This window comes from Mesitornis unicolor, unplaced genomic scaffold (genome assembly GCF_000695765.1).
Source record: "Mesitornis unicolor isolate BGI_N332 unplaced genomic scaffold, ASM69576v1 scaffold15860, whole genome shotgun sequence".
In the NCBI taxonomy this organism is placed as follows: Eukaryota; Metazoa; Chordata; class Aves; order Mesitornithiformes; family Mesitornithidae; genus Mesitornis; species Mesitornis unicolor.
This window is the reverse complement of record NW_010159117.1, coordinates 50,700-73,306: the sequence shown is the minus strand read 5'-3', so window position 1 is coordinate 73,306 and position 22,607 is coordinate 50,700. Positions and strand designations below refer to the sequence as shown.

At 37.2% G+C, this 22,607-nt stretch overlaps 1 protein-coding gene across 1 annotated transcript in view; it reads left to right on the top strand.

The window, feature by feature from the left end:
* The window catches only part of PARD3B (par-3 family cell polarity regulator beta), a gene marked incomplete at both ends in the record, with an annotated part of 124,803 nt that overhangs the window by 77,123 nt on the left and 25,073 nt on the right, over positions 1-22,607 (top strand). Inside the window, 3 exons of the mRNA XM_010185683.1 lie at positions 1,643-1,742; positions 3,774-3,889; positions 14,063-14,107. Of these exons, the coding sequence (XP_010183985.1) occupies positions 1,643-1,742; positions 3,774-3,889; positions 14,063-14,107 (261 nt within the window). The remainder of the gene's footprint in view (positions 1-1,642; positions 1,743-3,773; positions 3,890-14,062; positions 14,108-22,607) is intronic.

Here is a 22,607-nt window from a genome sequence, read left to right as displayed (position 1 = left end):
CCGATCATTTTGGATCTGTTAAGATAATTTCCTGAGGTCTTGAACATGGAGCCAGTGACTGCCTCTTAGGTTAAATGCTCTCGCTCTTTTGCTCCTGCTCTCGTTTTCCTGGGAGCTGCCATCCCTTGTGATCATTTCCATCTCACTCAGGAAGTCTGACACTTTTATGTGTGTACGATTTGTGTAGTGCAAGAAAAATGCCAGTGGTAACCAGTCGCCAAACAGCCTTTGTGAAATGACATATCAATTACTGTGACTCAAAGTTAATATAGCTACATGGTATGCTCAGTCTCTCCAGGTATGGCTATTGGAGGCTGCTCAAAGAGTACACGGTGTAGTGTGTGGCGTGATTTTTTTTAAATTTATTTTTGAATTTTCCTCCCATTTTCCTACCCTACTTTGGGTAGTCACCTTTTCTCTACATCAGACTGACAATCCATTTTTTTTAACCTCTCATCAGAATATCTGCTTACCTTCACTTTCTTCTGATGGCTCTCTCACTTTTCCTGAGAATACAGAGTTTGATCTGTTTCTTAAGTTTCTGATCTTTAGGAGGCTGTCCAGTCAATAGGATTTTTATAGGATTCTTGAGCTAGTACTGTGGTTTTGTTGGGGTTTTTTTTGTTTCTTTGTTTTTAGGGAACTCTCAGTGCTCTTACCTAATAAATATGATCTATTGCTGTGTGGCTTGATCCTCTCCCTGTAAACAGTTTTTCTCTCGAGTTAGATTAGTAGTTTCACACAGGAATGTGCAGAAAACTAGCAAAAGAACAGATCACGTGGAAGTGTGGTATGTTAGTACTGTTCAATTGCTTACCTGCCATTGAAACCCAAGAATTATTAAGTGTCCATGTTTCCTTTTAAGTTTTGGAGGGGTGAAGGCATGTACTACATGCAAAAATGTAGGGACTTTTTATAAGATTAGACCTTTAGATAGAGAGGTGAATTTACAGAACGATAATGAGCTGGCCTACTGCAGGCACTGCAGTCATGGTAAATAACTTGCAGGTATGTAAGTGTTGTTGCTTAGCAAACCACTAAGTGGTTTAATTGAGCAGTTCATGTTTTTCTTGGTCCAAAGTAATTTTCTGGTGTGAGCTGAATGCCTTTTGTAAAGGTAAAGAAGGAATGACCGTAATGGTAGGAAAATGAAGACTGTAATGCAGAAATGTCTCTTTCTTCTCTTGCCATGGGATAACAGAAATTTTTCTTCTTCTGAACTCTTTCCTGAGAATGTGGTTCTCTTCAGTACATGAAAGGTGGTAAATGCTCCCCATCAAAGGGAATGAAAGCATGAACCTACAATCAGTTAGGATGCAGCAATGTAGTAGTGAAAATCCACTCAAATGGAGTAAAGCTGTTAGTGCCTTGCACTCAACTTCAGTATAAGCACAAAGATTCCCTATATTTATCTTTAATTATACATATGCAAATCTGAAAAATCAGCCCTTCAGGAAATCCCAAGGGGTATATTTTCTGCTTGGTGTGATTTTAATTCTAGTTTAGTTAGTTTAGGGGTTTGAATAATTTGTGACTTACCTCAGGATTGCTTGAGACCTTCCAGTCCAGTCATTGATCAGTGAACTGGTGTAATGTACTTGTTTCTGCAGCTTATTTAACCCCTTTTTAAATTTTATTTCAGAGTTGCCAGTGTCTGATCATGGCAATGGTGAAAACGAAACCCCTCCTCCTCTCCCGCCACATCCCACTGAGGATCTGCTGAATGAGGATTATAATCATAGGTTGGACTTTGGCTATTCTTAATAGTTACAGCCCTAATTGCTCATAAGTGGTTTTGATAATAGTTCATTTATTTTAAAATCACTTTTTATTTTCTAAAAGTTTGTACCACTGTTTTTACTATCACCTGAATGATCCTTTAATATCAGCTGGGAATGTTATTTTAGCATTTAGTGCATTGTCCATTTCAGTTATTCATAAGCTGCAGTATCTCTGCTCTCCATAATATATAGATAACAATTTACCCACCATGTGTTCAGTAAAAGAAAAAGAACCCCAAAACATAATCCCACTTAAAAAAAGTGGTTTTAAATCTGTACCAGTGGGTGCTATGTGTAGATCCAGTGCCTGAATTCTCTTAAACCTTTAGAAGTCCTAGCCAAATTCACTTTGTAGGGAACTGAATCTTCTTATACTGCACATCGGCCAAAGGTGTTCTTGTGGTTACAAAATGAAGCTTCAGAAATTTTGAACATTGAAATACGTAGGGGGAAAATTAATGGGCACTTCACCAGTTGTAAATGGGTTAGGCAGATTTTTCAGATATTTTAAGAGTACCTTTTGTAAAAGCTGGTGTGCTTAATGGCAGCTACAAGCTTTAATTTCCTTAGTAAATACGGAAATTTGGAAATGCAGAAAAAAGTGTAAATGCGTTGAAGTTCATGATGGCATATACTTTGTGTCAGCTAGCACAGGATTCAAATCAAAATGTCATTTCAACCTATCATACTTCTAAGGGTGAAAATTCAATGCTGAACACGGTTTACTCATTTTGTGTGTACTGATATTTTGGATAGTCATGCAACTATTTTATTGCAGTGGTATTAGGAAGGTATGCATTTCAACTAAAAGCTTAGCCATACTTCTGTCCTTGTGTGTGCATGGCTACGATTAGAAACTAACCATTAAATGATTGACTGCACATAGTATCAAAAAGTAGATATATTTTGTTATGCATACCTTGGATTTATACATTGAAGGGTCTAGTAACTATTTTCTTTTTACTAACATAGAGTCATTTCACTAATTTCATAATTACTAATGCAACTCTGCATTAAATTCTCAACTGCAGTTGTTCACTAGAATCTGTTCCTGATTTTTCAACAAGCTGGGAGCAAAAACATTCTCCTAAATGATAATGATGTATTAAAATGATTATGGCCCTTTCTCCCACTCTGAATTTTTTCCAGTGTTGTATTGGTTTTCCATTTGGAACGTAAGTTCTGTTGAAATTGAATTGCTGTTCCAAGTCACGCTGATTTCACTGAAAATGCATTTCAGCAAAAAACTGTGGAAAGTGCTTTGACACTTTAAAACCAAACCTTTGGACTGAACAGTTTGGAAATAAATGTATTTAATTTTGGAGTTGCTTTTTGGCTTTAGATTAGTTTTTAAAAATGCATTTGTATTTGAAGAGAGACACAGAAGATTTCAAATGCATTGCAGTGAGGTGTTTTGACTCCTCACAGGTGAAGGTTACTTTGAGTTTCACTGAGGTGGAATTTTGAAATGTTTAAATATTTGCCTAACTTGAAGTAAAGTAATTTAAAAACAAAGAAAACAAACTCAAACCAAAACAGAAACCAAACCATGACACCTTGGATTTATTCAAAGTGTTATGGCACCCTCTGTGAGACCTCCAGGCTCCAACCTGTGCAGAAGGTGGTGCAAGGCTGTAATATAACTTTATAGTAGCAGATGAAGTAGAGTTGAGCCAGGTATGTTACAGTATTTTTCAAACTTTCTGTAGCACGTTATTTGGAAATGCAGTGGCTAACTAGAACTTTCAAAATGAAAAAAAAAATATTTATATGTATGTATGCCTGTATATATGTATATTTGCATCCCTGATGAAAAAGAAGTGACTGCAGGTGTTAAGTCTCACAAAAGAACGTTTAGGATCAATGACTGATTTTAAAATGTGTGACTGCAAACAACTGGAGGAAGAAACACATGTGTATTGTGCATGCTTTGATTAGTTCACTTGTGTTTTGAACTGTTGCCTAAGTATTTCACTTTTTTTTTCCCTGCAGCCCTATCATAAATTCTGCAGTGTATTTAACAGATCAGCACATCAACTTCAGATCTTTGACACCAGCCAAGCAGTCTGAATCAATTAATCTGAAAGCCTCAAAAAGCATGGATCTGGGTAAGAAGGGGTGGGATGACACATAGGTCAGCTTTTTAGCCTCCCCACATCTGCACCATCTCTGTTTCTTGCTTTTGTTTCTCAAACACAAACATCAGGCAGTAAGTTCTGCAGAGGAGCTGCAGTGATGGGGACAATGGCCTGCCTCCTGTAGCATCTAATTCCAAGTACCCTTTTTATTGAAGCTGAAGAAAGGTTTATTTTTTTCCTTAAAGGCCATTCTATCCATTGTATTGAAAGCTTAGCTGAGGAAAAGAGGGAGCTTTTGTAAAAATAAGCAGAAAGAATTGCTGTACAAGTTTTATATGGCTAAAAAATATAGCAAGACAGCAATAACAAAAGTCATTTTCATATAGAATATAAATGATAGCAAAACTACACTGGACAAAGGCTGACTTTCGTTGGACAAGCTGTATGTTTCTTCATTGACAATGACAAACACAGGCAATCAAAGTGTTGCAGCACATCTTTATAAATGCTCAAAGAGTGGGGTAAGGTTATGGTGCTCTACCCATCAGTGCTGTGCAGAAAATCTTGCAGGTTGGGTGAAACAGAAAGTAAATGGTTCTTTCAATACTGGGAAAGCATTTGTGGGTGGAAGATTGAAGGGTTATTGCAGTTGAAAACCGAGTCATGTTTTAATGAGAGTTCAAGGAAAAAGTCGCAAAGTTCTTAAGCCTCACAGAAAACCAAATAAGCTTTGCTTATTCCTTTTAATTATTATTTTGTTCTTTATCTGTTTTTTTTTCAAATTCAAGTGTTGATGGAGCAATTTTGAGACCTACCATTAGGATGTCTTTAATTGTAAATATGTGTGTTTTGTTGGATCAGATTTTGTACACCATTAATAGAAAATTATTAATTTCATATATACTGTACAAGGTCCAGAAATCACCTGGATGTCTCTAGACCAGAATAATGTAATGAACTCAGTAGACAACAGAATTGGCATAATACAGGACTTAAATGTGAAATAGGTACTGCTATCCACTTATTCTACTGTACCTTGAAATGTGTATAATGCATCCATTGCCTCATTATGAGATTACAAAGGGATAGATTACATAATGTCGTCACCATCAGAAAGATCATCAAAGGCAGGTAACAGAAAACTTTAAACACAAGAGACACGAGAATCCAGGTATTGCTACAGATTGTGAACCTTATGAGAAAATAGTAAATTCATTAAATTAGGTCCTAATGAAATTGTATCATAAGGATCTTCTGGCTTTGAAGGTTGATGTATACACAAGAAGCAAATCTGTTAAGTAAAGACTACGCTATAATTACAAAGATTCACAGTGAAAACCCATTTAACATTGATGTTTATCTTCTCAGTTTTATGTATTTTAGGCCCAGAAACCTTTGAGTGCTTAATCTGTTTTCCAGCCATATCTATTTACAAAATAATAATAATTATAAATTAGTATACTCAGTGAAAATATTTCAGGAAAAAGGATGGATGATCAAAAATTGTTCAGTACTGCTAACGTGTTGCACCAATTTGTCATTGTCACTTTCCAGAGCAAATCTTGCAATGAAAGGAACTTGGCACATGCAGCAAAAGCTGTAGGTTACTTGCCAGTAGGGCAAATATGGTTTAGTTTTACTGACTTTTGGTGCATTTCTGCGTTGTCAGTTGGACAACTGGACAGGAGCTGAGGGCATGAACCACTGCCATCTGATTGTTTAGGCAGGGTTCTGCGCTGTCATGTGCATGCCATGAGTCCCATGAACTGACACAAGTCTTAACTGCTGAGGTCACAAATAGCATGAATCCAAAAGCAGCATTGTCTGGAGTTGGTGTATTTGGAGAACTCAAGTTATTCGCAGATGAGTTAATTTTTCCTTGAATCTACTTTAAAAGATAAAACAATGCTTACCTGCCCTGCTCACTGCAGAGGGGTTGGATTAGATGACCTTTAAAGGTCCCTTCCAACCCAATACATTCTATGATAAAATAAAAATCAGTGACATATGTGGGTTACTGAGTTACTGTTGTAAAAATTAAAAAAAAAATACAGAAAGGCAAGTATATTAGTACTGTGATAATGTCTTTGGTCTCGCAGGCATGAGCAGAACCTTGCCTCATATCTACAGATGTCCTTGTGCAAAGTGTATGCAGGCAGAGTGACTGGTTCCCTGCTTTAGCATCCATCATTTACACAGTGGTCAAAGGCTTCTCAAAATTTACAGCTTAATTCAGAGTAATAGGGTACAGATTAGCTCCCTATCAGCTATAAGTCCTAATGTTCTTCCTTGCTGCTGTGTTGAGATGACAGCCCTTTCTGGATCACTGATGGAGTTCATATCCTGTGTCTGATGGTATATCTTTTCTTTGCCTTGTCTACTTTTATTTTGAACTAAGCACAGCCACCCCTTTCCTTCTACTGATCCTGGCACCTGACATGTCCACTTGTTTGCGTAATTTTGTTGTTATTGTTGTTATGGGTGATGGTGTTTGAATATGTTAGCAAGAAAAGATTCTCTTTGTACTTTGATTTCAATAATTTGTGCAGGGCTAACCGAAGTCTGATTTAAGAGTGCATCCCTGTACTAACCAGATTTAGACTGCATGCCAAGTCTGGACTGTGTGCATAGTATAAAAAATGAACAAAACAAATTCAGAAATGCTAGAAATAAATGTCATTCGCCCTTCCTACTTAAGTGGTACACTTTCTTTGAAACTTAATGGCAGACTGAAAATGAAGAAGAAATCAATGACTTCTATACAAGTCATTGGAAGGATGATTTTCCCTTTCCTTTAACAACCTTCTGTACACACACATTTTCCCATACATTACCACAGTTGTCTAGAGAAGAATTTCTATATAATTCATCAGAATCCATTTCAGTAGTGTTTTTTTCTTTTTTAGCTGTATTAAGAAGGTAATTTTTGTGGAGAATGAGTGGCAATATGGATTTTTTTTTTAATGTTGTATTGGAAGGTGAAATTCGGTGTGCTCTAAGAAAAAGAAAGAAAAGAAAGTGTTTTATTATTTATCTCCAACACCCTTATTTTCCATAAATCTTTATGCACAGGAGTGGTTTAGGCTATGCATAAATGTACTGTCAAAACTACAGCCATGGGAATTGTATTCAAACACATGAAAGTGTGGCTTGTTTTAACCTGAAGCAACATGAAATTGAATCATATGAGTATGTAGCAATTTTGTTGTGTATCAATTCAGGCAAAGTACTGTGTAGATTTATATTTGAGGATGTTGGTATAATAACCCATGACCACTATCCCAAGGTACTGCTCAACTTCCCCTTCCTTTTCTCATAAAAAGAAGACCCCATGGATCTTAACTGATTAAGCTCTACAGCCTGGAGAAATGGAGATGTCCTTTACTTGATTTTAAATGGAGTGAAATGTTATTTGCTGAAACATCATTAGACATTCTCAGAGTCCCTTAACCTTGGGGCATATTTATTAAAGATATCTACCAATTTATTTATATATTTAGGAATAATTAGCAAGTGAATGTGCAAGAAGGTATGAAGTATTCTGCAAGAAAGGCAGTATTTAACTAAGTACTAATTTCTTTGTTAGTGGAGGCATGCATTTGACTGCAGTTCATAATTTAAAACACCTCAAAACAAAGAGAAGACTGTCTTGTATCCAGAAGGATGTGGAAAATGCAATCACGATGCTACTAGCTATTATCTACTTCTTGGTTTGCTCTCAACTAGATTATTCTTATTCTGAGTGTAATTTTGGATATTGAAATAACTATCTCAAAATGTAACCAAATGAGGACCAGGCAGAGCTAATAGAGATTACTCTTCAATTTAAACAGCATTTTGATTCAAATGCAATTAAACTAATACCTTTTGGGAAGTCCATAGTGAGAATTATGGTATTAGTGGGACAAAAAGTGGTTTGGTATATTAAAATCATTATTTTGTTAACCATTTTTTATGTATGGAATACATTTTTCAGGTTGCTTTGAGTTGAAACCAACTTTAGAACTGCATTTAGGAGACAGTTAAGTTCATTATAACATTAATGAGGAAGTGGAGAAGAAAATGGCTCAGAATTCTAACAGACTTTTCAGTGTTACTGGCTTATAACAGTAGTTTAACAAATCATCTCTTGAAGAGAAAGACTTTTCAAAAACAAAAATGTCATGGGTTTAGGAAAAACTATATTGCTTATGACTGTGATTGTCTTTGGGATCAAGGGCCAAGAAAGATTTAAAAATTATTCTAATTTATGTTGTGAGTAACTTTCTAGTACTGTCAGATTAGATGTGTGTTTTCTGAGGCCACTCTGCAGAATGAATTTTTAGAAATGAGCACAACGTAGTTTTTTTTGGTTTAAATGACTTTCAAATTTCTGTTTGTAAGATCTGTAAGTAGGGAATGAAGCAAAATCATTTATGAAGTGATAGGGACACTGTGAATTGAATTGAAATGAGGCTGAAATTAGGTTTATTCTGTATGAAAAGAAAGGCTTTTAACAAGGTCAATTTTGTTACGCAGTTTTACACCAAATCTGCATTGATGCAGTGGAGGGGAAGGTGAGCTGTGCCATAAAGGCAGAAGTAGGCAGGAGGGAATATCAACTTTTTGGACTGGTTTTGGAGAAATCTTCTAAGATTCAAGGAAACTTATTGTGGAGCAGACTGGGAGCATCGTATGGGCTGTGATGGTGATAGAGCTGCGAAAATGGTAACACACGGCTGACTTGGTAGTTTCTTATGCTGCTTTAGTGTAAGTTTGAAGTGAGTTGATCTGTTAATGCACTTAGATTATTAAAGTGTTAGAGGGAGAAAATAGCAATTAAGTTAATGTATAGCTACGGCGAGAAAGTAAGTACAGATGATAATGAAGTAACTCTTAAGAACACTTTGTTATAAGTCTGTTCACTACACTTTGTCTTAAATCTGTTCCCTATCAATGTTTTCAACCAGTGAATGACAGATTAGATTAGGAACTTGTGGTTTAACCCTAGGAGTTTGGAAGAAATGTTAATGACACGTGGGAGATGTGTAGCAGGGGAGTTGGATCAGTTTTAGCCCAGTACAGTTTCTCTGGAACAGAGGTGAGAAAGGATTAGAGACGATAACAAAATGTAAAAGAAGCTGTGATGGCCTCAATTAGCAGTTTTACCTTCAAGAATCAGTAGTTGTTGTGCCACTAGAAGAAAGTGAATAAATTTATTTCCCGCTGGCTGGGATATTGTAAAACAATGTCATTTTCTGCCAGGAGAAAACCTTCCATTTAAAGGTACACGTGTTCAGAGGACAGCATCAACTGTACTGCTGGCTCTTCAACAAGTAGTAGTAATAGTGAATGCAAACTTAGGCATTTTCATTCTCATGTGCTGACACTCAAGGTACATCCCTTGGGGACCTTCTCTGCATATAATTGAATTGAAGTATTAAATAAGTTCTAAAAAAATCTAATTAGACAAAACCTTATACAAGTGAGAAAAAGAATCCAAAATCTTGGTTTGGATGTGATTTATTCCTGTCTTTGAATGTACTGAACAGGGCATCCCAAATGTTGTGTTAGATGCCATTTTGGAAAAGGTTTACCTTTTTTACCACATGAGTATAATTTATCCTTGGGCCTCTTGCAGGCTTTTTGCAGGTCTCGCTGCTTTTCAACATTGAAGTGAAAAGGAATCTGTCAAGGGCTAATAATCCTTCGAGAATGAGTAGCTGGTGGATAACCAGGTGACTCGAGAACAGAATAGATGAGGCCCTTATGTGAAGCTTCACTGTCACTGGAGAGGGGAGGAGGGGGAATTACTGAAGGAAAATATTTTAAGACAGTGTAAGTTTACCCATCGTAATTCACACATTTTATTGCTCCTGTGAATTTTAGTATAAAAACCTGTGGTCTTTATACGCAGTACTACTGGGCAAACCTAGAACGCAGCATTTTCTAAGTGATGGTTGTGAGCCAACATTTGACACAATTTCTCTGAGTGATTTATCCTGCTCCTAGATGGTGAAATGCTTCACCAGGAAAATAAAAATGGCAGGAGAATTATGTCATCAGCTCTGTCATTGACTAAAATGAATTGATGATGCAGCAATGCCCTCATTATGATGAAAAGGCTGGATAAGGATACAGTTCAGCAGAAAAAACAGTGATCACTTTGTAGCTTTGCTTTATTGTCATGTGTTTATACCATAGAAACTGATGGATTCTAAAAAGCATGGAAATATCATTTGTACATACGGTTTGGGAATACAGCCCTTGTTAGTTGATTAACATATGATAAATTTTATATTGGGCTTCTTATAGACTAATAAAGGCATTAGTAAATTTGTTTTCTAGGAAATTCTTTGATGTTTCAGTCTCTTTTCTTATTATTTCTCATTAATTGTAATTTTAATCCTTGTTTGCTTCCTTTCTGAGTGCAGAACTGCAGCTGGTCTTCAAAGGTATGTGTCAGTTTGTCCAGCAGAAACACAAGTAATTTTCACACATTTACCAGATTTTAAGTAGCTTTTAGTCAATGTGCAAAACTGATCCTTCAGAAAAGAGGCACTAAGTTGAATAATAGGACCCTGTATCTTGTGAATAGTAGTAACTCTTTGTTTTGGGGAAAAATAATACTATGGTACAGTGATTGAACTGGGCAAAAGGAGGAAAATTGGTTATCATGATTGGCAGCAGTATTAATTTGTGCTTCTCTAAACCACAGTTGGGAAGTAGCTTGACCTTCATAAACCCAGACCCATTTTGATGCACACTTTGAGACAGTACAGAAAGCTTGTTGGGTACCAAACCATTGAAAATCATGCAATTCAAATAAAATGGCTACCTTGGTTATCTTGAGTAGGGCACAAAAATGGCAATCAAAAGGTTATGTGGGAAGACATGAATGTGTTGTTGGGTGTTTTTGCTGAAGAATGCTACTTATTTTCTTAAAGCAAACCAGCATTTCAGAATCTTACCAAAGGAAATTGTAATACGTTTGATTATACATGGCATAGAGGGTTCGAGTTTTTACCGTTTGTTGTGGTTGTTGTCGTAGTTTAAAATAAAAGAACAAAGTAACTGTTAGTTGTTCAATATCAACTGGAAGGATTTGCTTGTTTTTGTAATATTCTGTCTTTCAAAATCTGTGGTCTTGCTAGTCCCCCAAATGCTTTTGTTAAATAGCTATGGAACTTCTGTCACTTTTATTTCAGCAATTGCTTTGAGTATTGACAAAGAGCACGTAACTAGCTTCTTTGGTGAAAATGCAGTTCCTAACTTACAGATGTTATTTTAAAAGAGCTAGCATGTTCTATACTGATAAACATTAAAAACTTCATGAGCTAACATCCCCTGGAGTTCCAGGGACATTTCAAAATGTGAAGTAATTGATTTATAAGTTAAGGAGAAATTTCACGTTGTTTGTGAATGTATTTACTCCCTTGCTTTGATCTTCCCAGATTTTTGTTGGAGTTTTGTGTTTACTGTCCCCAGATTAAGTGGTTTCATTTTTTAAAAATGTTTTGTATTTAACAATTCTAGCTTAAGAATATATAATATTTCTAATGTTCTCATAAAAATAGTTACAGTTGAAATTTTGTAATAAATGTTTCCCTGATATATTCCAGTCTGGCACTGCGCATTCCCAAGTGTGATTCTCTTGAGCTGAAATTTTTCATAGTTAGCTGCAATGTAATTACTTTTTAGTGCTGCAGTATAAAAATAATTATTTTTTTTACTTGAGTTTTAAGAGTAGACAGTATTTTTTCCCTGTTAAAAATCTTTCAGGTGCCTTTCTGCTAAAATAGGCCAACGCTAGTAAACTCTTAGAAATTTCCACTTAGCTCTTGCTTTTTTCGAAAGCCAAGGAAGATAGCCAGAGAGGTACTATTTTTGTCGTAACTCAATGATTGTATGAATTTTTAACGTCATGTAGAGCAGTGTTTTCAAATGCTGATGTGTGGAACAGGACATCTTACATACTTTTTAAATGAAATCTTCAGTTACAAAGTTTTCAGCTTTGGTATGCCAAGTATTTGTCTCCCATTTGCCTTTCCTTTCTTTTCTGACATCTTCTCCTTGTTTGGAGGAGAAACAAGGGAAGGAATGGAATTCTCATCCAACCAACTTGTCTGTGGCACCCCTGTTCCGTCTATGAAAGATACCCAGCCTAGAAGTCACTGCCTGAGCTTAATATCCCATAAAATGGAAATTACCCTGTGGAGAGACACACATACTTTGCTCAAACTTTGATATAAAACTTTAATTTTTGCTTTTCCCAATTTTTGTGTATGTGTGCTTAAACTCATAATGCTAGCCTTGTATTCTGCTAAGATTATTTTTCATTTTCTGATCATTTTATTCTTCCCTTTTCCCTCCAGTATTAAAATCTAATTTTTGTGTGTGAAGCTGGTGTGTAAAGTATGATTAAGTTAAATGGATTTATCCCTTTTAATAATTTAAAACTTAGTTTCAGGCAAACCAAGTCATCAGCATAGTTTTAAAAAAATGCTATAGACCTTGGTATCTATTTTTTAAAGCTCCTATGTACTGTAACATAACCTACTCCAAGTAATTATCATATATTATAGTGGTTGTCATTAGTGACTGCTATAATTAATGTTGCAAATCAGTTTCTGTTATAATCCCGTGTTTTCATACAATCATAACTTGTCAAAACAATAACTTTGGGGACTAAAGTTTTCCATGATTCTTCTGTTTAGAGGTAAATTTGAGGGGAGGGAGAAGGAAAAGGAGTTTGAGCTATCTTTATTGCAAATACTTGTTTGGTCACTTCCCATTATAGGATCAAACTGCATAGCCAGGAGATAAATAGTTATAATTTCCAGGGACTAGAAAAACCTAGAAGGAAAGGTTAAAGGACAAGGAGTACAGAACTGCCTTGAATTTTGGTTGCACTTCTGATTTTGATTAGCCCCGCTGCTATTTTGTTTTGTACCATCTCTGCATAACACTGCAAAGAGTATCTTGCTTTATTAGCATCTGTGTCCCACAACAAAACTGCACTATGTCACTCTTACTGATAATCAGATTACAAAGGTGGAGAAGAAATACATCAGACAGTTGTGGATTCATTATTTAAATTGTGAATCCCAATCCTGATGCTGGGTTTTGGGAGCAAAAGCTTCCCTAAAAGTAAGAAAACACTTGTTGTGATTATTTTTCCAGTAGTTGCTAACTGTCCATAACTGCTGCGCTGCTCTTTCCAGGGTAGAAAATAGTACATTGCTGTATCATTGCAGATAACCCTGTATGTAAACTTTTTCTGATTACTACTATGCAAAACTTCTGTAAGCTCCCGTTTATAGTATTTTTGGTATGACTTGACATTTTATCCTATGAAGAGATCACATTTTAAGGCATAATATAAGGGAGTGCTTGGGCAGGCAGGGTTGAAGGATAAGCTTTCAACCCTAACATTCATTTCCTGTGCTTGTTTTATCATCCCTAACATTACATTAACACTATTTCTTTGCATAGAACTCATTTTAAGAAATGGTGATTGTTTCTTCCCCTCAGCCCTCTGGGAGAGTGTTTTAATTAGTTTTTTGAGATATATGATAATAAACTGAAGTACAGTTACTGAAGAAAAATTATGACTTTTCTTTCATTCAGTCCTCCCCTGGTCTGCTTGCAAACTTTTGCTAATGTAAACATCTTTATAAGATGCTGTGAAATACTACAAAGGTGCAGTTTACAGATAAAATAAGTTATAGGATACAAAAAAGCATGAGCCTTCCAAAAGATCAGGTTTTGGGAGACCTCACTGTCCGCAGAGGGTCCTGTGAGTCACTGAGATGTCTTGCAGATGGGAAATTTTCCACATCTGGATTCTCTTTACCAGCTGTGGTCTTTGATCTGAGAATGTTACAACTCTCCTATGCCCTGTGATTTGTCTGGCAGGATGAGTTATTTACAAATGCAATTGCTCTTCTGACAACTCAGTTTTGAGTGTGTAAGTGCTGAGGTCCTGATCTGTAACCCACAAGGACTGCTGGTAGCCCTTTTATTGGTTTCAGTGGGCTTTGATTCAGATATTTGGGCTTTGAAGCACCCCAAGTAGATTAGGAAAAAAAAAAAGGCTTTTTACAAACAATTGTAATTTAAAGATTTAGGATGCTATGTGTCTGAAATAATTTGACAGTGTTTCAAAGGCTTGTGAATTTAAATAAGTTTCTGATCTTTGTGTCTTTTCTTTTATTCCTCCAGTGGCAGATGAAAGCAAAGTTGGTTTGTTGGCCGGACACAGATCGGGTAAGCTGTTCTCCTATTTTGGAGGAAAAGTCAGCAACTTGAAAGCATGTGCAGTAAATAATATCAGCTTACAGAAACTGTGGTGACTAAAAGAGCTGCAAATTACATTACTTTGTATGCACTGACCCCCAAGTTGTACAGTGATGACTTAGGGATTGTTCTTTGCCAGGCAGTGTATGTTGCTGAGTCATTTGCAGGAATAGCTGTAAATTTTTTTTCAGTGCAGGTGTTATAAACTGAAGAAGATGCCCTTTCAAATAAGGGCAAGTGCAATGTATCTTTTGGAGTGTGGAGACCTAAACAGTATACATTTCGAAAAATCTAAATATTGCTTGCTTTTTCTCCTTGCTCCGAGTTACACTTCTGTTATTAGGAATATAGAAGATAACACTAAAAAAAAATAATCTATAGATTAAAAAAAGAATGTCAGGTTTTTTCCTTTCATTGTGTGTGTACAGTAGAAATAATTTCTTTTTTGTTAAACTTTTCAGGCCATAGTAAGAAAAAATTTAGTCCGTGCTGCTCTTATTACTGTACCCTCTTATTTAGTAAGTTCTGCAAACTACACCACGGTAGTGCACAACTTGTAGTTCTTGTATTATAAGAACTTGTAAGGAAATGTCACATAAGATTGTAATTTTTCACAAGCCATGGATAAGCTGACATAAGAAACCTTAAGCTTTCTAGAAAACCAAAGTTATTCAGCAGTCTTTTCTGATGTTAGAAAACCCTGAAGTTTCAGGGTGCCCCTTTGTAGTGTGATTGCACATTGCAGTTTTCCACTCCTTTGTCAGAACTGAAAAGCCAAATTCATGTAAAGGGAGGTCAGCTATGAGATTCCTGATTGTTTATGGTATTCCTTCTCTGTGCAACTGAGCGTCCTTCTTTAGTTCTCTGGTGTGGATTTTCCTTATCTGAAGACCTTTTCCTGAACTTAGAGAAATTCTTTTTACATTTTTCTGGCATCTTTCCTAAGTCTGTGAACTTCTTGGATTCTCTTTCTGAATCAAGAGGATAGTTCATGTGTCTTGTAACATTACCAGTTCTGGGGAGAAAAAAAAAAAGATTTTAACTTTTGTTTTGGGAATGTGAAAACTTCAAAGAAGTGATCTTGTCAACTTGAAGAGGCTTGGGGTGTTGCCCTTGAGATTTTTCCTGTGCAGAAAAATTACTACAAACTTTGCAGCATTATGCCGTTTTCCAAAGATCAGTGGAATTCGCTGCTATCAAAGAATATTGGAAGGAAGCCTGGTGAGATCATAACTCTTTGGCAATCTGTTGTTATAGGTACATTAAGCTTTATAATATCACTTTTAGCAGCATTTGATCTTTCTTCTGCACACTTCTTCAGATTCTTGAAAACCATGGCTTTGAAAATTTTTCTGTTTGAAGACACCTACGAATTTTATATGAAAATGTAGATGCATGCTTATTGAACTGTGGCATGTTTGCTTTACTTATCCTTCACAGACCTCTTACATGTACCTAAGATCTTTTTTCCTAGACTAAAATCAGTGGTCAACAGATCACCTAAGGAATAGATACAAAGATCGTACGGGTTGTCTCTATTTTTCTCCTTTCAGAATAAAAGAAACTAGCTAACTTCTGAGAAGGTTAGGAGTGTACAAGATTTTTCTTGGTTCTGTCCACTTTAAATACTGTTCAGTTACTGTTGAAAAATGTTTCTCCCTCTCTGTTTTCAATTTCCTAAACCTTCATAAAGACAATCTAGCAGCAGTTTTAATTTTCTCATTGTTTCATTCAAATATTTATTTTAAAGGTTTATTCAAGAACATGCTGTTCTTTTTCTCTGGTCCCTTTTTACTGCTTTTTAGAATTAAATATGCATCTTCTGGCATTGAGTCACATCACAGAACTCTTGTTTTAACATTGTTCATTGTGCTACCTTCCTATAGGTACCTTTTTTCAAGAACACGCTAAGGGAGACAATACAGCTTCTTATGCTGGGAGCAAAACACCGTTATTTTCTCATTACAGAACGAAGAGTTTCCATCCTATCCCAGACTTCAGGAAATTAAACATATTTCTCTACAGAATTAATTATCACCTACTAACAGTCAATGCAATTATCCCTTCTCTCCTTCAACATGACTTGTTCTATGAAATATGCAGTTGAGTGAGTCTCTCTAGGGAAATATCCTTTCTATTCCTTCTGGGGCAGTGGCTCTTCAAGCATTTCATCTCAGCTTTTGGTATAGCTACTGTATCCCTCGCATATTACATGTTCTGAGCAGCAGCAGGAGTTAGTAAGATGTATTCATTTCAAAAAGTGTTACCACAAATCTGCAGAAGACCAAGGCATTAGAAGGATCTGTAGCTGCAGCCCCATCTTTCTGTCTCTTTGCATATTGCACCCACAAACAGCAGTTTGTTGTTTGTTTTTTTTTTCTTAAAAAGTAGATTTGATTTTTAGAAGTGTGTCTGGACACATCCTGAGCTTGTAAGCATGTTCTGTGGAAAGATGACTGGAGACTTGTTCCTGTATTCCACCCTCACAGAAATGCACGTGTCAGTTCTGGTTCTCATAGCTTGCCTGTGCTTCATCCTGCCGGATGGGAGACTCCTGCAGTGCTTACAGGTGTTCTTAGTGTTGCAAATTTTTTCCACAATATCACTGGCAAAAGCACTGGAGGGATGTATTGATGCAGCCTGCTCGGCCCTTTCTGGAAAAGACCATGGTCCAGAGTGTGTGTGTGCAAGGCATCCTCTCCAAATCCTCTAAGGAGCATTTTGTCCTCTGTAAGCTTCCTGCGCACTTGGCAGTGGTGTGTCTGCATTGCCTAAACTTGGTTTCAATGATGAGAATGAGAAGCAGACAAGTGGTGTCTCTATCATAAAGCAGAAAAGATCCCTGAAAATTCACAAAGATGAAAAATCAGCAAACTTTAGCTCAGCTTTTTGTAAACTCCTAGCTTTGTAGAAAAGCCGTTCCAGGACAGCTGTGAGGGTACACTTCATAAGGAAAGGCAAGGCTATTGTACATCGAATATAACCTGATTTATATCAGATATTGAAATTGAGTACTGAATTCTTTGCAGCTATTTTTATTTTTTTCTTAAATTCTTTTTGTGTGTGTTGTGATTTACTGCTTAGAACACTTTTAGTATGTATTGACTGTCTGCTGAGGTCTCTGCTGACACAGCTCTTTCAGATGATGCAGTGCTGGAGAAAAGCTGATGAGTCTTTCTTTATGAGCTCTGACATATTAATTAGCAAAATGGGCAAAAAAGCTTTCCTATTTTTATTTTAATGTCACTAGACCGTGCTTTTGGCTGGGGTTAGGTTTGAGACGGTTTTGAGACAAGATGAGTTGAAGATCTTATTTTCTTGCTGGCTGCTATGTGAGGAACATGTGACTGGGCTATGGATTAGTACTGACAAGATTGAATGATACAGGCATAGCTCTGTTACCAAGCTGAATTTGAATTAATGCTATATGGCAAGAGATAGGGTTATGACCTGACTAGAAGAAGGCCCATTGGGATAGTTTGAAGGATGCTTCCGGTCAAGTTCTGCCCCTTACTGTTAATTTTGCTGGCAGTGTGGTTATCAGGTTACTGTTCAGCCTGGGGGTAGGATTAGTGTTCTGGGTAAGAAGTCTGGAAAAGGTAGGTGTACAGCTAAATCTTGCAAGATCAGGGCTTTGAGTGCTGACACATCTGTTAGACCTCCAATCTGTACTGCTTTGTGTATGGGTAACTGAGTTGGGATTAAACTGGGATTCACACTGAGATTGGAGATAGGTTGGAATGAGGTTAAAGGTCTTGGTGTGTCTCTGCATCCTTTAGTACCAGGATGCATTCTGCATTAAATAAATTTTACTGGGGTTTCATTAAGGCTAGGATGACAATTAAGATTATGGTTTAGGACACAGGAATGGTTAAAAAGTAAGGCTTATTGGTAGATTTTATACAACCCGGTGGAATAAGGTATGGAACAGATTAAGCTTCAATGTTACCTTCAGGAAAGGCTCTCCATCCTATTGTGAAAGCCATGGTTGCATTGGTAGGTGAAATAAGTGTGTGAGAGGCTAATCTACAGCTGAATGTCTCCTTTGACTTTAAAGTTGAGTGGCACAGGATGGTCCCCATCTGTGCTCTGAGCTTCTATTGTAAGGTGGCATCGGGTGGCCTCTGGAACCTGTACCTGGTATGTCCCAACTCCTGGACCATTTCTAGGAAGTGTTTGTGAGAGCAGAGGAGATGCTACACTTCTATAGTGTAGATTATTACAGTCTAGTAAACTCAGGTGTGCCCAACCATTGCTAAATTTGCAAATATAAACATAACCTGTGATTTTAAGAACTCCAGCTTAGTTTTTTGCAGGGACAAAGTAGGGTCTGGTGCAGGCAGAATCCAGCATGTTAAAGTTTGTACTGGTAAAAGTGTGAATAATGGCTAGGCTAAGCTTACTGCTGCAATTTGAGTTCATATTGAAAGGGCAGATGAAGCTGGAGTACATTTGGTTTTTTTAACTGGAGGAATTGTGCAAAGGTTGAGCTATTGGAACACCAGCAAAATCCAGGGGTTCATGCATGCTTATGTAGCATAAAAGGCTTGCTTTTAATCAAGAATTTTGTTGGGAGTTAATAGTGGGGTTATGAAGCACTACAGAAGGCTTAGGGGATGCTGCTACACTTAAGTACTTGAGACCAGTGGCATGGTAGCAAGTTTGGTTTCTGTTTTTCAGAAATACGTCAAAGAGGCATATAGGGAAGTGGTGGTCTCCTCTTATGCTAGATCTCATCACTGTATTAAAGAAGCCTTCTTACTGCTGTAGATGTTGTTAAAGCTGAGCTTTTCAAAGAGGGCATTGGGTTTAGTACTGAGGTCGTAAAGATTTATATAGTAACTAGATCCACAGTAGAAAAGTCTCATGTAAGTGGCTGAGCTGCCTGGTGTGTGCAAGTGAAGAGCCTGTCCAAACAAGGACCTTGCCCCTGTCTGACAGAAAGTACGTGGCATATGGAATCTGACACTCGTCTTTGCATTTGTAAGAGGAGAAAAAGGTTGATTCTTGTTCATTTCTCTTTGATAATAGGAGTGTAATGCTTGACTGTGTCAAGCATTCTTGCAGGTGTGAAGAGGAATTGCCTACTTTGCAGACTGCAGTATGCCTTAGCTATACCAATGTAGCCTAACCTATATATCTTGACTTGGGCACTAGTAGCAAGCAAACTGTGATGGCACTGGAAGCTGTGCAATGTGATTTTCCCTTAGTTCAGCCAATGTGATGCTTGATGCTATTTCAGTTAGAGAGACACAGATGCAAATGTCTCTCTGTGATGCTTCAGTACACCAGATTGCTCATAACCCCATGCCTCTAAGCTTTGAGTCACTATGCTATGGATTAAGTCCGATGTTTTATTGCTGGGAATATTTTTGCAAGATTTTCATTCTTTTACTTTCATCTCTCGGGATGATTCTTGTGGTGGTGGTGGTATTATTATCAACTTTGATTATGATTCTCCAAGCAAAGTGTTCTTTTGACCATATAGTTCCAAATAAATTGTTGTCATCTGAAAATCTGCATTGACTCATGCAGCCAATAAACAAAAAAATAAGATTCCTTTTTCCTGCAAGTCACTTATGAAGTTAATATTTTCTTTTATACTTAAATCTGCTACGGTCTAAAGTCAAAGATGTTCCACTGAATCTATTATATTCTTGGGGTTTATAAGGATTTCTAGTCCAAAAATTACAATGCTTGGCTTTCATTGAATCTCTGGCTACTGTTGTTTCTTTCTCATGTTCAAATACAGCTTGTCTAGTGAAACTAGGATGATACATTAATTTACTTAGTACTCTATGCCAGTATGGCTTTACTGCCCTTTTTTTAGTGGACTTTATTTTTTAAGTTGGTTTTTTTGGTGGGTTTTTTTTAATATGCATAATAGTTTCCATGTTGTAGATTGTTCCAAAATCATCTACATTGGTTAGACCTGGGCGTGGTGGAGGGACTTGTTTAAGACTGCCCAGTTGCACAAGAGCCAAAACTCTGCTATAAGCAAACCATGGGACAGGGCAGCACAATATTGAACTGCTGAGCTGCAGAATTTTGTCATGTGTTAATGGTCAAAGTCTGGAAGTCTGTAGGAATAAATCCTGAGCCTCCAACTTTCATGAGCTGACTCTTAAGAATTAGTGTTGAGAAAAATGCTTTTTAAATTTTGTCTAGTATTTGGAGTGCTGAATATAAGGTATGAATGTTTAGCTGGAAAAACTTTCATTTATCTGTTGGAACTTCATGTATTTAATCTGTCAGAGATAGGAAAGTGTATTGAAATAAGATGAAAATAAAATCAGAACTCTCGTCAAGTTCTATTTTTTTATTTTAGCAAGAGAAGTTCAAACTGGACATTTCAGATACTGATTATTTTTTCAGAGGCTATTGCAAATGGGACTGATAGAGCTATCTCTCTTTCTCTCCTCCCCCCACTATCAAATTGTATGTATTTCTGCATGAGAAGTTTGATTTTTCAGTGACTCAAGAAAAGGAAGGCTGGACACTTACCAGTTCCTGTGCTTCAAACAGTTATTCTGAATTAGCAGAACTTGCTGTATTGTTGAATTCGAGTGAAAAGCAGTTTGTTGGTCAGAATCTCTTCTGAATGCCAGGGACTGTCTTTACAGTCCCCCTTGCCTGCCAGGCCTATGTGCCTGATAAACAGCTCTCACAGATAACCTAGTTAGATGGTTCTCCTCTGTGGAGGGAACCAAGCTCTCATTTTACTCTTGAGAAGAATCATTTTATGACCCCAGTAACTCACCAGCTGTAACTATTCCTTTGACAGCTTTTTTTTCTTGTTTTTGAAGCCTTTATTAGCTGTTTGATAATGATTGTTGTGACCCCTTTTTTGTTAGGTCCTGAGAAAATCATCTGTTGGTAAAAAAACCTCACGTGAGGGTGTGGTTTGATGCTTATGATGTTGATCTAAAAGCTTGCTGCTGCCAAAGAAGGCAGTCTTGGTCACCATATCTCCTGCCCACAGCTGCCTGGCTCCCATTGCTTTTTTTATTCCAGTCCCACAACTTAGCTGTGGAGATGGTTGAGAGCGCTAAACTGACCAAAAACTAAAGCAAGAAAGACAGAAGTGAATAGCATTGGACTTATCACTTTGAACCATTAATTTGAGAGACACAAGCTTGTGTGCCAGTAGAAGGGAAACTCTGCAAGTGGATGGACATGAGAACTGTGACTTTCAGAGTCAGCTGTCTATTAAATCACCTTATCTGCCATGTTAAACCATATCATTGTCAAATTCAAGTGCCAAACTTACATTATTGGGTTTTAAAATATTTTTAAGACTTATTTGTCATGGATGATATTACTTTCCCAGTGGCAAGAGCAGAGAACAAAAAATGGCAATAAAACTCTGCAAACTGAGGAAGAGCATCCCTGCTGTCTCATCCTTGAATTGCAATGATCTTTTCTTCAATCACTTATTCACTTTGGTTTTATGAATTCTCTGTGTTCTGTGACTGACTCTTAGTGTGCATTGTATTAAGATATGGCAGAGCAGTGCCTATTGATCTTTCTTTGAGCTACAGTCATTAAAGTGAGTAGATCTGAACTGAGAACAATAACGAACCTGCAGGAGAAACCAGTTTCCCTCAATGTTCTTGGTTGAGATTTAGGATCTAGAGCAGAGCTGAACGTAGGCCAACTGGAGTATCAATGCAGATTCAAAGGTCTGTAATTAAGGTTTTATAACATAGCATAGTTGATTTAATGTTTTCCTGTCTCCTGAAGAGGATCCCATGATACTCTTGTATTCAGAAATGCCTGGCCACATGTTTCTGCCCCCTTTCTCTCTACGCCAGCATGATAATTCTTACAATTCTGTGATGAGCTGCTGTGGGGAGCTAACCTAGCAGAAAAAATAATTCTACAACAAAAAATAGTATTCTTCTGGTTAGCTAAGGGAGCAAGAAAATGGAAGTTCAGAAGAGAAGAATGATTTTGTAACTGACAGTTTTTGATCCTGGAATCAGCCTGAGCTAAAGAAAGTTGACTGGGGTGGAGGGGGTGGACAGACACATCTGAGGGAGAAAACATGGATGAAAGAAGATTTGCAGATCTTCAGAGATGTCTTTGTGCTGAAAGAAAGGAAGTGGGGGAGCAAGTTTGAGTCTCTATTTCTTGTCCTGAAGACTAAACTGAAAGTGAGTTCGAGAGGTTTGCTTAATGGCCAGTGAATCTTGATTTTGTGTATTTTTGACTGTGTGATGTTACTTCCTGGTAAAGGACTATGGCTATCTTTTAGCTTTGTTTGGGCTGCTGCACTCTGGGTCTGCTCCTGTCCTATGGAGTGTGAGAAGATTGAGTGGTCCTTGGGAGCAGCTGAGTCTGGCAAGCAGGGAGAAGCTTTCATAGGTGCCACATAGAGTGAACAGGCAGCTCAGACAGAGAGGACAATTTTCCTTAAGAACTACAGGGACTAGGCAGAGTTTCTTTCAATCCAGCTGATCACAGTAAG